The sequence below is a fragment of the Brassica oleracea genome, chromosome C5 (assembly GCF_000695525.1).
Source record: "Brassica oleracea var. oleracea cultivar TO1000 chromosome C5, BOL, whole genome shotgun sequence".
Classification (NCBI taxonomy): Eukaryota; Viridiplantae; Streptophyta; class Magnoliopsida; order Brassicales; family Brassicaceae; genus Brassica; species Brassica oleracea.
Window position 1 is genome coordinate 3,974,542 of NC_027752.1, and position 15,682 is coordinate 3,990,223.

Consider the following 15,682-nt stretch of genomic DNA (forward strand, 5'->3'; position numbering starts at 1 on the left):
CCCACCAAAACCTCATGAGGGCCTACTGGATTTGGTTGCAAAGCCCCACCGGGAGAAGAAAGCATGACATGGAATAAGTCGGGATGGGGGACAAAACTGACTTCAGCATGGTGAGTTTTCCTGCCGAAGAAAGGTAGCGCGAAGACCATGAAGCGGCTTTGATCTTGATTCGATCAACAATGGAGGAGAAAAGATCTCGCTTTTTCCTGGTGAAGAGCTCCAGAAGGCCTAGATATTTCCCCACACCTCCTTCCTGTGCTATACCAAGGGTTTGTTTGACACTTATTCGTGTCTCCTGTGGTGTCTTAGCTGAAAAGGAGGTAGAGGATTTACTAGCGTTGATGAGCTGTCCCGATGCTAGCTCATAGCTGTGGAGAATCAACTGGAGGGTTGTGCAGCTTGCCACACTTGCCTTGAGGAAAAACATAGTGTCGTCTGCAAAGAGTAAGTGACTGATCCTAGGGCTGTGATGCGCTACCCTTATACCCGTAATGTCGCCTCGGACTTGAGCCTTGTAGCAGAGACCCGAGAGTACTTCACCACAAAGGATGAAGATATAGGGCGAGCGAGGATTCCCTTGTCTTATCCCTCGCTCTGGAATCACTTTCTCAAGGGCCAAATCGTTGATGAGGAAGGAGTAGGAGACAGTGGAGACGCATTGCATAATCCAAGAGACCCAGATGTCATCAAACCCGAGATGTTCGAAGACAGCTCGGATAAAAATCCACTCTAGTCTGTCGTAAGCCTTGCTCATATCGGTTTTAACCACCATATAACAGTGTACTTGAGCCTCCGAGTTCTTTAGGTAATGGAGAACCTCGTGTGTTATCAAGACATTGTCCGAGATAGCCCTCCCAGGCAGGAAAGCCGACTGACTTTCTGAGATGATATCTCCTAAGATGGGTCGTAACCGGAGAGATAGGACCTTAGAGATAATCTTATAGTACACATTGTAGAGAGCAATAAGCCTGAAGTCGGAGACTGCCTTGGCTGACTGAATCTTGGGGATGAGCCGAACATGGGTAGAGTTGATATTTGTTGGCATGAGTCCGGATGTGAAAAACTCTCTGACCTCGGCCACTATTGTAGTCCCCACCGAAGACCAGTTCGACTGAAAAAAACACACTGAGAACCCGTCGGGCCCCGGAGCTTTATCCGGGTGAATGGCAAAGATGGCTCGTTTGATCTCTTCGGCTTCTGGTATGGAGGTCAGAGTAGCATTGGTAGCTGCTGAGATACACGGGGCGAGTGCGTTGAGAACAGTTTCTGATCTGTCATGACCAGATGAAGTGAAGATGGAGCTAAATTATCGAGCTATCTCGGTGGCCATTTGATGTTCCTCATAGACCACATTGCCGTCCGAGTTTTCCAGGAGGGTCAGCTTATTCCGAGCCCTTCGGCCTTTAGAGACAGCGTGGAAAAAGCTCGTGTTCTTGTCTCCTAGGGCCATCCACAAGAGGCGACTCCTCTGCTTCCAGAAGTATTCATCTGCTTTGTACGCCGCTAGCAGAGCAGTATTGATGGCCAGCAAAACGGATTCGTCTGACGAGGGAGCTGACATAGCTTTGTCGATATCAACTTTGAGGACGTCGATTGCTTTGCGGCCGTCAGTATGATGGTGTCTGCTCCATCCTACTATGGCCCGACGACAGAGCGCGAGACGATGGGAGACTGAAGCTGACGGGGCTGAGTCCCAGGTTGTTTTTATTAACGTTCCGACTTCCGGTATGTCTTTGAGGCGACGGTCATAGCGGAACAATCTCCTTGATTTCTTCATAGTAGTACTGAAAACGCTGTGTATTGGTCTATGATCCGAGGCTTCAAACTTCATATAGTGGCATCTCCCTTGTGGAAATGCATCGTACCTTGTGGAAATGCATCGTACCAAGCACTGTGAAGAGGATGAAAGATTAAGGTATGGAAAATGATAGTGTGAAGAAGATGGATTCAACCCAAACATTCGTTTTTCATACACAAGTGTAGCATGCTCCTCTTCTCAGACAGGCAATACCAAACTAACTTCATTTGTAACCAACTAAAGTTGATTATCAGAACATATCATGGACGTTGAACAAAGGAAACAAAGGAGCAACAATCTCATGTGTGTTTTACATCCAGAAATTCCAAAATGATTTTAATCTAATTTATACAGTTACATAACCAAATCAAAGGAAAAAGAAGAGTGGCAAAGAAACTCACTCTCCATCTCACTCATAAGATCCCAAACCCAAAATAAAAAAGGTGAAAAGCCAATACGAAACCTCACACTCCAAAACAAGAAACTCACTATATACATCCTAACTTGTTAATGCCTTTAGAAGATTTTTTTTCAAAAAGAAAATACTCCCAAGGTAAAATTTCAGAACCTTAAAAAACAAAAATTGAACCTTATTTTCTTTTTTTTCTTCAGCCGAGTGACTCACTGCAAAGCTCTTTCCTCATCCGTTGATTAAACAACCTGCAAGCATCCATACTCAGATCAATCGCTGCAGAAAGCGCCACGTAAGCAGCTGCATCCTCCATACAGCTAACGTGCTGCACGCTAACCTCCACACACGGCTTACTACACTTCCCTTCACCTTCCACACTCGCTGACATCACAAACCCTTTATACCCACTCCCCAACCACAACCCGTATCCATAGTCCCCGCTTCCTCCTCTCGGACTACTCGCCGGCGACGTACCTCCGCTGCTTCCACCGCTACGTCTTCTAGTTCTGCTCACGCTACCCGCTGTTGGCGACGACCCCAGCTCGATCGAGAACTTCCCACCTCTGTGGGAACTAATACTCGACTCCGTAAGCACGATTCCCGCGCCGCTTGATCCGTCTGGGATGAGCTCGAACCTGTAGCCAAGCCCGTCGGTGGCTCCACCGCGTTCCCGCCACGCCTCTAGTCTCCCCCACGGCTTCCACGTGCCGTCTCCGGGACGGAGGATGAGCCAAGAACCAGGGTTTGACCGGCTCACACGGTCACTTCCAGGAGACGCAACGAAGGGAGTGACGATAGACGCCATAGCCACTGGAGAACCTGACAAATCATGGACCGTTATGGACCATCCTTTTCGCTCTTTCCCGGGACGTTCTCTCTCGCTCCCGAACGAGTTTAGCCAGCTCCGTGGAACGCTTGTCTCCGGCGGCAACGATCTGATCAAGAAAAAAACATATACAAATAGTAAGTTTCAAAAAAAAGTAATTAAATATCCTAAAGAGTAAAGTTTTCAATAGATCCAGGAATGTGATAACAATAATCTAAGGCGTTCGATCTTATGTTAAAGCGCATTTCGATTTGATTTGATTTGATTCCTCGGGGAAAATAAATAAATTTTAAATTATTAAAAAGCGATAAAAAAAACTCAATTTCCGACAAATTTGGTAAGATTGATTTTGATTGGTCGGGAAACTAACCTCGATCTCATCGTACGATCGCCGGTGTTCCGACAACTAAATTTGCAAGTGAAAACAGGTTGTCTGATACTCCCTTGAATCTGAACCACCTGAGGACTACACTCAGGCTCCCCCTCGAACTGAAACACGAACCTAGGATCAGGCTCCGCCTTCACATTAAGATGAAACGAGGACTCTTTCCCCGCCCCTTTCCCCACCGTTATCCACCCGTTATGGAACACGCACTGCTTCCCCTGCGCGCCGGCTAGATCCAGCGGCACGGAGACTTCCGCCAGGGGACGGCCGGAATTCACGCCGCACGCTGCTCCGGCTCTTCCCGTGTAGATGAAGATCTTGAGGCACGGCTTGGAGGCGAAGATGGATCTGGAGGATAAGCGAGCGACGTCGGAGCTGCTGAGGTGGAACGTGGCGGCTAGGGTTTGGATCTCCGGGAACTGCGTGGCTTCCAAGGGAATGTAGGGGACGGCTGCGGTCTGCGGCGGGAAGTTTTTGAGTTTGATTTTGCAGAAACAGGTGGAGGAAGAGGGGTGCACGACGGAGCTCGACGTCTTCGCCGCTTGAGGAGCTTTCAGAGCTAGGTTGTTGATCGTGAGGCGGATGAAAGGACAAGGATCCATTTACGGCGAAAAGAGAGAGAGAAGACTAAGGGTTTAGGGGGAGAGACATTAACATGGAAAGTAGAGAATTAGACCAAAGAAAAACGAAGGTGACGAATAAAACGCAGCGTTTTAATGGCGCCGCTGGATTTTAACGACCTAACCACCAGCGAACGCTGTTGTCTTCTTCGCTTTTTGTATTGCCTCTGGTTCTTAAGTGGGGGCGAGAAGGAAGCTCGAGGTACATTTTTTCCATTTTTTTGCATTCCCTCCTTCCTTTCCTTTTATTTTTTTCGAAATTGTTCAATACGTCCTTGTTTTCTCTGAACATATAAAGATTAGCCCCGGAATTATTTCTTAGCTATTTTGACCCCATTTTATTGAAAGAAAGAAATTACACACCTTGCCCCAAATGATAAATAACGAAAAATTATAATCAGAATTATTTTGATAAAGTATAATCAGAATTATTTTGATTAAGTATTATGTAAAATTTTGACTGCACATTACTTATGTATTCGCATTATAAATTTATGATTATATACATACATAAAAATCAAACAAGATAAATTTTATTATTATATTTGTAAAAAGATTGGTATTAGATCAGAATTTTAGTGATCTCCTTTGGAATATGCTCGGTTAGATCAGTAAAATGACTGCTAAAGCATAAAGTATATAACAAGCAGCCTCAAAATTGGGCTAAATATATGAAATCAAAACAATGATGTCGATTAGCTAACATTGTTACAATGTGACACTTGTTTTGTAAATTTTCATTTAAAGTTTTAAACAATTTCTTTTAAGAGTTTTAAATGTGTACGAATAAAAGGGTAAATCCGAAATATAGAGTTAGTTGAGGGGTAGAGAGAAAAGGCATTGGAGCACAGCTGGGAACAGGCTGGCAAGAGATGCCAGCTAGGATTAGAGGTTGACGCCGGTGTCGTCTCTCTCTCTCTTTGAGTCTTGACTTTCTCTCTCTACCTGATCAGTGAGTGACCAACCACACAAAACGTTGGCCCCCACTTCTTTTAATTTTACGAAAGCACCCTTAATGGCTTACGTGTACGTTCGCGGCTCTTTGTGCATTGATCGGGGGAATCTTTCGGCCTCTATGCGGAGCTCACGTTTTTGTGTCAGTCACATAGCTTTTTTATATGTTTGTTTTGTTGTTATGGGCCGCACCAATGAACGTCCAAATCATGTTTATTTCATAGTCGTTCGTTAACTCTCCACTCATCCAAGGCTCAACTCGAATGCAAACCAAAAATCAAATTAAATACTGGGTAAAACACCATAGAAAAAAAATAGTTCTTTTTTTTTTGGCAAGATGTTAAATATAGCAAAAATAGTTTAACGTAGTTTGCTGTTGAAGCACAGTTATAAACAAAAAGAATGCCTTTGTCCTCGACTGAGTCCAGATGTTACTAAATTCAAAAGAAGAAAACAAGGGAGCAAAATCCAGCTATCATCCACGATCCTCGTTCAGCATAAAGTAATAAACTAATCTAACCAATAAATAGTTAATTGAATCTAGTGTAATCGTAAACGTGCACGCATATCTCTCGCCCAATCCCCAAACAATTACTACTATACTACTTTAATCCATATATTATTAAAAAGATACGAAATGATTATAAAAATGGAAGAAGAAGAAGCTCAGCAATTTTGATCAAAAAAAAAAAAGAAGAAGCTCAGCAATTTGTTTAAGAAAAGAATGAGGAGTTTTCCTTTGCAGTAGAATAAAAGTGTGACTGACTATTTGATGTGATTTTTTAAAAGGACGGTTTCCTCGGAAGTGTAAACACGTTAGAAATTTCATATACAAATGTAATAAAGTTTCGTTGGTTCAAAAATTCAGGAGAGTGGGTCTTTGTGGAGAAGTTTCGATTCAAAAATGTTTTTTTTTTTCAAAATGACCAAGGGAACAAGTCCTTGTGGTGTGAAGTTTAAAAGAGTAGTATCATTTTTTCTCATGTGTTACATGAACAACGTGAACTCCTTACACTGACCATAAACATTGTATGCATGTAGTAAAAATCTGTAACCATTGTATTTCATACATAAGCAAAACACGAGAGAATGTAACTTCATATTTAATATTTTCTATTATGTTTCATACGACTGCTATAGTGATCTTGCAAACAACAACGGTGTTCTGGTTCTTGGAACATCACGAGATAAGATGTAATTACCAAAGCATACATACAAGATGAGCTCTTAAAGCTGTGGCCCTTCTCTTTATGATTGCTTGAGCTATGAGGTAAACAATGGAAGATCTAGCTATTTTTGGCTAGATAATTGGTTGGGAACAGGAAGGCTGTTGAACGAAACAGGAGAGTCTGGTGTATGGTACTTGGGGATCCCTCGCTCCGCTACCATCTCTGATGTGGTCTGTGAGTCTGGTTGGAAGATCCGTGCAAGAGGGCAACGACGGTTCCCTGAAGTTTATGAAAAACTAAATGCAAGGCAGGTGCTTAACCACAATTCTGGGGAGGACATTGTGCTCTGGAGAGCAGGTCCTGACGAGTTCGAAGCCTCTTTCTCCTCTGTTAAGACCTGGAATTATCTGCGAGACAAAAGAGCTGAGGTTGCGTGGAGGAGGTTGGTTTGGTTTTCTCAGGCAGTACCACGACATGCATTTATGGCAGGGTTTGTATTTAGAGATCGACTGTCTACTGGAGATAGAACAAAGAGTTGGGGTATTGAGCAGTATTATATGCTTTGTGGAAAGAAGAATGAGACCACGGACCACATGTTCTTTGCTTGTCCGTACTCGTTCAATGTATGGATGAACACAGCAGGAAGGCTCCTTGGAAGCGCCATAATGCCTGACTGGACTGATACTGTCGCATCTCTTATGCTTCCCTGCTCGTACCGACATGATCATGTCCTTTAGAGGATGGTGTTTCAGACAGTCCTTTACTCTGTGTGGAAAGAACGTAACTCGCGAAGGCATGGATGCGTCTAGGTCACGACGGAGAAGATCATCCGTACCATTGATAAGCAGATTAGGAACCGGATCTCATCTCTTCGCTATGCTAACGATCATCAGTTAGAGGGAGTAATGAGAAGATGGTTTGAGGTGTCCTAGCCATTAGAGGGGAAGTTCAATTCATTCTTTTTATTCATTCATAGATGTTTAGAGTACATAACTGCCTACTTGTAAATGCGTTATTCTGATCAATAAATTTGATATTCAATCAAAAAAAAAAGAGAACCACATAAGTATGAATTATTTGTTTGTTCTCCAAAATAAAATAGTGAAAAAAAAAACATTTTTAAATAAATGAATTCAGTGATGACAAATTGAATAAAAACAAAATAAAGGGAGAAGCGCATCTGAAGATCAAAGCACAAGTCAGTTAACGAAGTAAGAGAAGAGGAAGATGAAGGCGTTAGGGTATTGGCTGATGGTGGTTGGTTCGCTGAGATTAGCTTCGGTTTGGTTCGGTTTCTTCAACATTTGGGCTCTTCGTCTCGCCGTCTTCTCCCAGACCACCAGTTCTGTTCTCTCCTCCCTCCCTTTTATAATTGTTCTCAATCGATTATTTCAATGTCTTCTGATCATAGTAGATAATTAATGTTCACATACGAATCTATAGTATACTTGAGAGATTTGTTCTGTCCAATTGACTTCTTAGTCTCTGAGTTTCTAGTCATAATTGGTCAGTGGCGGCTATGGAGGGGCCATGTAATGTGTGTTTAGTGGAGAAATGATTATGTCTCGTTCGGAGTAACACATTGTGGATCTGATTTGTGCGTGAAAGTTTAGGTTTTTTCGGTTTCTGTGACTTAGGCAGATGGCATTGTGTCTTTCAATACGGTTCCAATTTGGGATCCCTAAGCTCTAATACATTGAAAATTAGTGAAGAGCTAGTACATTGCATTGTTAGATCAATGGGGTTTGTAGTTCACGAGTCAACTAAGAAGGAAAGTCTGATTCTTTGAACGTATTCACGGATCTTTTCAGCTGCTTTTTTTTTTTTTTTTTTCATGTTTATTTAATTGCAAAGTTGAGGTAGTAGTTTGGATTGAAAGCAACACATGCTCAGATTCACTATTAGCTTCAGGGCTCGAGCAAAGAGTGTATTTTATCCTTTAGACTAAAAAAGGCGGGGTGTCATTTTTTGTTTTATCCTTTTTTATGCCTTCAAGATTGGTCTTCCTTTCAAGTGGAGATTATATAAATTTATAGCTTATCTTTGTTTCTGACCTGATAAATTTATTCCAGCTTTTAGGAAGCTATATTGATGATGTCAATTGTTGAGTATGATAGCTGTTTTAAATCTGTTAGATCTATGCAAAGTTGTAGGATTCTTAATAAATCAAAGAGTTTAACCGATGTAGTAAATTTATAGACAACAATATTTGTGTCAGGTCTATATTTCTCAGTGGATCACGTTCATTGAATCTCTGCGACTATGGACCTTTATGAGAAAGGTTCAGTTTCCTGAGAAAGCTTAGTGCTTGAATTTTTTGGACTGAATTTGTAGGAAAGAGAGATTAGTGAGATAAGAATAGCAAACCGAAGCAACATATCCAGGAAAGATATATAATTCCTTGGTGATGGAACTTTTGTAGGAAGTGGACCACCATGCTTAGAAATCAGGAAGGGGGAAAGTATTTGGATATAGAATTGGTTATACATAGTCCAATGCATAACCTTTTTTGTAGGATCAATATGGCGACTCTTTCTTAAAATAATGTTGAAGTGAATCAATGACCAGGTAAAGTGTATTAGATGCTGTAGATGATTAGAACAGAAGCAACTTGATTTTTTTGGTTTCCTTTTGTGATTTGTGGTGCGTGATTTCGGCAAAGGGATTGTTATGGAACATTGTTTAGTTTTTTTCCTGTGATTGTAATAAGGTCACCAAAGTGTTTAGTTTACTGATTCTGGTAACAATAAAAAGTTGTTATAATTTTGCTTCATATGAGCAAATGGAAAAAGTTGTTATCGGGAAAACTAATTCACATAGTTAGGTTTCCTCAGGTGATGGCTCCTTATGGTTTACAGTAATAGTCCCGTCCTCATGACTCAAGATGTTCTTTCGTCTGTTTTAACTGTTTTGCAGTGAGTGAAGTACATGGACGTACGTTCGGAGTATGGACCCTCTTGACCTGCACTCTCTGCTTTCTTTGTGCATTCAACCCCGAAAACAAACCGTTATACTTGGCTACGTTTCTCTCATTCATCTACGCCTTAGGCCATTTTCTGACTGAGTACCTCTTCTACCATACAATGACCGTCGCCAATCTCTCAACCGTGGCCTTCTTCGCAGGTATGGTTTGTGGCAATCACCAGACATTACATAACCCACTCTTGTATTCAGCCAAGTCAGTTAATGTAGGTTGCATTGCATTCATTGTGTGCATGATCCTCATACTGCGCTGTTTTAAATGTATGTAACAGGCACGTCGATTGTGTGGATGCTCTGGGAGTGGAGTTCCCTTGAACAACCGCACTCCAAACTTTCTTGATTTTTTTTTCTTTTCAAGAAGACATGTAACTGATTCTTTCTTCTTTGAAACCTTTTTTAAGTTGGAATCATCTCCGGCTTTTTGCTCGGATTCCTAGAGCTGTTGTGATCTATATTTCATCTTCCCATCTTTGATAGTCTCAAGGAGAGTTGTAGGACTTGTTATCTTCTAATAAACTATGACTCGAATTTGTCAATCATTTATTGTATGACATCTGCTACAGCTGAATTGATTGTTTTCACTTGTAATTTTTTCCAAATTTGAGCATGAATGACTAATGGTATTATGATGATGAACACTTGCCTGAATGGTATTGTGAGCGATAAATATTTACACGATTCCTCTAAAACTAGCATCAAGTTTTAGAGGTTGTTACACAGTGGAAGTTGTTAGTTGGGAGAGTAGTCATGTGAAGAACTTTGTTGTTGTTGTTTTTCTGGTAGGGCATTAAAAAACTTTGTAGATCTTTGTATTTAATTAATGCTTACCTTTTTCAAAAAGTAAATAATTTCTTAGAATAATTTGAACATTAATATACCAAACAAGTCGGGTAGATACTTTTTAAAAATCGAATTCATTCTTTTTTAGTCCAAACTACTTCATATAATTTAGCTTACCAATGTTACAAAAAAAATTTAGCTTACCAATAAATAATACTATATAATTTAACTAAGCTTACACCTTAATATCTTCATTTTTTACATTTTTTCATAAACAGAAATATAAATATATATTTTCAATTTCAGATTTCGATTATGAATTTTTTGTAACTAATCTAATAAACAGATACAAAAATATGTGAATAAAATCAGAGAGTATCCGTAATTTCTGTAATATCATTTTCATAATTTCAATAATATTGGGAATTAGTTTATTCATTTATAAAATTTATAGCATAATATTGTTTTAAACATTTGTTGTTATATTTCTAATTATTTAATAAATAAAAATAAAGACCACAAAATAATCAATATTACAGCATATAAATTAAGATTAACCCTTAAACTTGCACAATATTTACAATCCAATGCCACTGAAAATTAAATAAACGTATATTTAATTAATGCTTGTCTTTTTCAAAAAGTAAATAATTTCTTAGAATAATTTGAACATTAATATACCAAACAAGTCGTGTAGATACTTTTTAAAAATCGAATTCATTCTTTTTTAGTCCAAACTACTTCATATAATTTAGCTTACCAATGTTACAAAAAAAATTTAGCTTACCAATAAATAATACTATATAATTTAACTAAGCTTACACCTTAATATCTTCATTTTTTACATTTTTTCATAAACAGAAATATAAATATATATTTTCAATTTCAGATTTCGATTATGAATTTTTTGTAACTAATCTAATAAACAGATACAAAAATATGTGAATAAAATCAGAGAGTATCCGTAATTTCTGTAATATCATTTTCATAATTTCAATAATATTGGGAATTAGTTTATTCATTTATAAAATTTATAGCATAATATTGTTTTAAACATTTGTTGTTATATTTCTAATTATTTAATAAATAAAAATAAAGACCACAAAATAATCAATATTACAGCATATAAATAAATACAAATTAATCTGTTAATATATTATTGATAGTATATTTTAATATAAATAAAAATTCAATTATTTATAAATATGATAAAATAAATATGATAATAAATATAGATGATATAATTGATGGTAGAAAAAAATACGTGTAAATTATAAATATATATTAGAAAATTTGATGACAAAAAAAATTCTGAAAATAATAATTTAGTTATAAAAAGCGAAATAAATACTCGAGCTGTTCCAAAAAAAATAAAAATACATTTGTGCGGATATTCACATTCTAAAAATATGGATGATATCATAATATAAACTATAAAATTATTATGTTTAGAAATTTCATATTAAACAATTACTTAAATGGATAATTTTTAAAATATATATTATCACTTATACAAATAGATATTTATTTAAAAAAAAAAAAAAACATCCGTGTGGGTGCGCAGGTCAAACTCTAATAAATATTTAAAGTGTGATTTGAAAGTACTTCTTAGCGATAATGAATTAGAGTAAGATATATTTCTCCTAAGTTACTCTACTTGTACCCAATTAAGCAAAACTTGTTTTCAGCCTATTTTTCGTTTTCTTCCATTCTTCACCTTTTTATTTTCATTTCTTACTCCACTGAATACCAATCACAGCCTAGATATATTGGTTCAACGAATTTACAACAGTTGTGAAAATAAAATAAAAATCTATGGGGATTTTGTGATATATGTACCTTTTTTTTCGTAACCATACAAATTTAGCTAATGTTAACAGATGGATAAATGATTTGGATGGTTTTTTGGAACACAACTTTCATTAAATTTAAATTCAAGGATTACAAAGGCAAGAGATAATTAAACATCCACATAAGCTATAGCAAAGGAAATTAAGTTTTGGATGGTTTAAAAAAAATCAATTTTACAAGTTGATACGCAAAGTTTATATGTATCAAAATATCTTATTTTCGTATCTCACATCATTTTCAGTCATCGCACCAAACTTTCCTTATTTAGTATGCTTAGGTTAAATCACATCCTAATATTTCTTATTAAGTAAATAACTTGTACAGTAGTATACAACGGATCTGTGGTTTGATTATTAATTACTAGATTATACAATTAGCTATAGTTCAAAAGTATCAGTCATACAAATTAATCAAATGCTAAACCTCCAAATATCCAACTTTTTAAGAAAAATCTCTTAAGTAATCACATGCAGTGGATCAAAAAATATCATCCGTTAGTTGAGTAAATGTTACTAATAACAGCAATCGCGAAGGATACATACCACCTACAATCTCATACTTGTCCAACTTCTCTGCATCTACCATGTAGATATTCAAAATTGGCGAACTCTAGCAACCACCCATATATGCAAATACTTTCGACAATATTGTATAGAAAATGAAGAGACAAGAATATAAATGGGATGGCCTCAATAGTATATAGCATTATCAAAAATAGAATATGAAAATAAACACATTTAATTGATGAAAGGAACTAAAAGTTGGTATACATTTAGTTCCCCATTGATATTTTACGTGACATGATAGAGTCAAGACTCAACTGTAACCACACGTTTTCAGTTTCTCGCTGTTAGGACAACAAATTGAATACCATCCAGACCAAAGCACGAGTTCACGACATATCTTTCAAGGTACATTGGTGGTAATGGTAAAGAAAAGTTATGGTTTCACAAAGTTAGTATAAATACAAGTACTAATAGCAGTAAACATAGTTGTAAATTTCTCTATTGTCCTCTACTCTCTCTATATTTATATCAATGTTCCTGTCTTCTCTTTTCTCTCCCTATTTGTAGTATCACGAGTATTTTCTTCAGAGTTAGAGCTCATTGTTCTTTTTCTATAACCTCTGAAAATAGAATCGTACAATAACATTTCATCTTAAGTGTTTCAGTTTGGTGCACAACAAGCTCATACAACATTTGTCATGGCTCTTCGCTGCTTATCTCAATCTTCATCAACAACTTTCTCTTATCTCTCTAAGGTTTGTATCTATATCAATTATTTTGTAGTTGTTTCCTTCCTGGATAAAAAAGAAGAGTATACAGAACAAAAAAGACCTCACTGTTCTTTTGATATCATCACGACAATATGGAAAGATACAAATTACAGATGGAAAACGTTGTCTTTGTTTTTTTATGAGGTATTCATGGTCTATGGAAGAGTTCACACTAATCTTTAAACCGGAAGTATAAAACACGGAAAAAATTTCTTTTTGGATATTCAAATGAGATCCAAAGTATGGTTTCATATCGGCTTAACTACACGACCTTAGTCTGGTCAAATTGTTTCGAGCATATAAAATACTCTTTCGACTAAATGTTTTGCCTGCGTTTCTTACTTTTAATTCTCTTATGATTAAGAATTTTCTTTTTTTGGATAATAATCAATATATATATATACACATATATATATATATATATATATATATATATATATATTATCCTTTTTCTTTATAAAATATGTATTTTTTTTTTGCTTAATATATACTTAATTTGTTTCAAAATAGTTGATGTTTTAGATGAATGCACAAGAATTAAGACATACACATTCTCCTAAAAAGTAACACACTAAAAATATAAAATAAATCTAATCCAACTAATCATCAAAAATACTATAAAACATCATTGATCACACAGTTTTCAATGAACTTTAAACTAATAAAAAAAATATAAAACATCATGTATTTTGAAACATCAATAACTCTTCAACATATCATCTATTATGAAATTGAGAGAGTATATACTAAGTGTTTCGCATGTATATACATGCATAATCATCTCAAAGTTGCTTATTAATATATATATGTACCAATTAAAAACTATCATGATAAATTATTTTTTATTCTCTAAAAGGTTTAAACCGAATATCAAATTATTTATATATAACGAAAAATTAATAAGCTCGTTATCGCCTTAAACTGAATACCATCTAGACCAAAGCACAAGTTACAACATATCTTTCACGGTACTTTGGTGGTAAGGGTAAAGAAAAGTTATGGTTTCACAAAGCTAGTATAAATACAAGTACTAGTAGCAGTAAACATAGTTGTAATTGCCTCTAGTCTACTCTTCTCTTCTCTCTCCCTCTTTGTAGTTTCTCGAATATTTTCTTCTGAGTATGCACAAGCTCATTATTCATTTTCTATAACCTCTGAAAATAGAATCATACAGTAACATTTATCTTAAAGAGTTTCAGTTTGGTGCACACAAAGCTCATACAACATTCTTCATGGCTCTTCGCTGCTTATCTCAATCTTCAACAACTTTGTTCTATCTCTCTAACGTTTGTACTTTTACTTTAAAAAAAAACGTTTGTACGTTCGTCGAATAAAAAACGTTATACTCTTATTAACCTTTAACAAAACAAAAAGTATTCTACTCTTCTTTTCTATACAAGAAGGAAACAACTACAACATATTTTGCTATATGTTTAATATATATATATATGTATTCTAGTAATTAAAACGAGATTTGGCTTTCCTTTAAGCTCACGCGCGCGTTTGATGTGTAAATGAAATAATACAGATCTGTGGATTTCGTATGCATGGGACTAAGGCAGCAGTTTCTGTTGTAGAAGAACATGTCTCGAAGATGGTGGGGACAGGACGGTATTTACCAATTCGAATGCAACAATGTTTGTCCTAAAAATACAAAAAATTACAAAAATTATCAGTATTTTACTTTTAGTTAGTTTAAAGTTTTATTTGATTCCCGATAAAATTCAATCAATTATATTTTTACATTTTGATTTATATTTTATTTTAAAAGTAAAATGCATTAATTAAAATTAGAACATCATACATTTGTATACAAGGAAAAAAACTAGAAGATTATATATTCATATCCGGAGGGAGTATATAATTAGATATAATTGTACCAACCATAAATACGTTTATATAATTTGATTGATCACACTATATCCAATAAATGTAAAAATTATTTAGAAATGTGAAAATCACTTTTATTTTGAAACAAAAAAATATCATTAAAAATATTTATATCATGAAACATAAAAAGATTGAGTAATAAATAAGTGAAAAAAAAAATAAAGTAAGCCATTTTTTAAAAAGAAAAACATAAAGTAAAAGGCAAAAATTAGATGCTAAAAGTGTACTCTCCTAGTTAAATTGAATTTTGTGTGACCTCAAGCGACCCGGTCATCAGTGTTATTGGTTCAATAGTTAAAGGCTTAAAGTTCAACCCACTCTTTCAGAAGGACTAAGAATTAAAGTTTGCAACAACAAAAAAAAAACTTAAATCAAAGGTTGTGTTTGGTTTAAAGTCTAAGGTTATTCTACTACGTGCAGTTACGATTTATAGTTATATACAGTGCGGATATGAATTTTCAGTTTTTAATTATTTATTTTATTAAATGATGTATTTGTAATATTCGTTCATATTATATTCATTAAGTAAATATTTTTTTTTGCATCTTAAACTATCTATTTTTTTACGAATGTGTGATATCATATAAAAAATATATAAAAAAAATGAGTATATAGTTAATTAGATAATTTTAAAAACAAAAAAATTTCTTTCGTGTGCGATATCATATAAATAATGATCCGCCCAGTTAAAAAAAATCTTGATTATTTTATGTGTAATTTTTTTTTTTTGACCATTTCT

The 15,682-nt window shown here is 35.7% G+C and overlaps 4 protein-coding genes across 8 annotated transcripts in view; 3 read left to right on the forward strand and 1 right to left on the reverse strand.

Moving 5' to 3' along the window:
* Window positions 1-2,076: 2,076 nt before the first annotated feature.
* Window positions 2,077-4,433, reverse strand: LOC106295266. The gene is made up of 2 exons (XM_013731122.1): window positions 3,407-4,433; window positions 2,077-3,145 (listed from the first exon to the last, which is right to left on the reverse strand). Exons 1-2 carry the CDS (start codon window positions 4,021-4,023, stop codon window positions 2,407-2,409), a joined length of 1,356 nt encoding a protein of 451 aa, XP_013586576.1. The 5' UTR covers window positions 4,024-4,433; the 3' UTR covers window positions 2,077-2,406.
* Window positions 4,434-5,056: 623 nt separating this feature from the next.
* Window positions 5,057-6,901, forward strand: LOC106344294. The gene is made up of 2 exons (XM_013783698.1): window positions 5,057-5,129; window positions 6,318-6,901. Exons 1-2 carry the CDS (start codon window positions 5,057-5,059, stop codon window positions 6,899-6,901), a joined length of 657 nt encoding a protein of 218 aa, XP_013639152.1.
* A 395-nt stretch (window positions 6,902-7,296) lies between these two features.
* LOC106292869 (ergosterol biosynthetic protein 28) lies at window positions 7,297-9,714 on the forward strand. Its single transcript, XM_013728540.1, has 3 exons — window positions 7,297-7,506; window positions 9,081-9,287; window positions 9,419-9,714. Exons 1-3 carry the CDS (start codon window positions 7,392-7,394, stop codon window positions 9,484-9,486), a joined length of 390 nt encoding a protein of 129 aa, XP_013583994.1. The 5' UTR covers window positions 7,297-7,391; the 3' UTR covers window positions 9,487-9,714.
* A 2,955-nt stretch (window positions 9,715-12,669) lies between these two features.
* LOC106296007 (branched-chain-amino-acid aminotransferase 1, mitochondrial) overlaps window positions 12,670-15,682 on the forward strand; it is a 6,051-nt gene continuing 3,038 nt past the window's right edge. The window contains exons 1-3 of one of the 5 annotated variants that reach the window (XM_013732046.1): window positions 12,670-12,688; window positions 12,949-13,038; window positions 14,582-14,664. In XM_013732046.1, the coding sequence (XP_013587500.1) occupies window positions 12,982-13,038; window positions 14,582-14,664 (140 nt within the window). In that variant the 5' untranslated portion in view covers window positions 12,670-12,688; window positions 12,949-12,981. Of the gene's footprint in view, window positions 12,689-12,771; window positions 13,039-14,042; window positions 14,340-14,581; window positions 14,665-15,682 lie in introns of those variants that run through there. The other 4 variants (XM_013732045.1, XM_013732049.1, XM_013732047.1 and 1 more) reach the window with 4 other exon arrangements.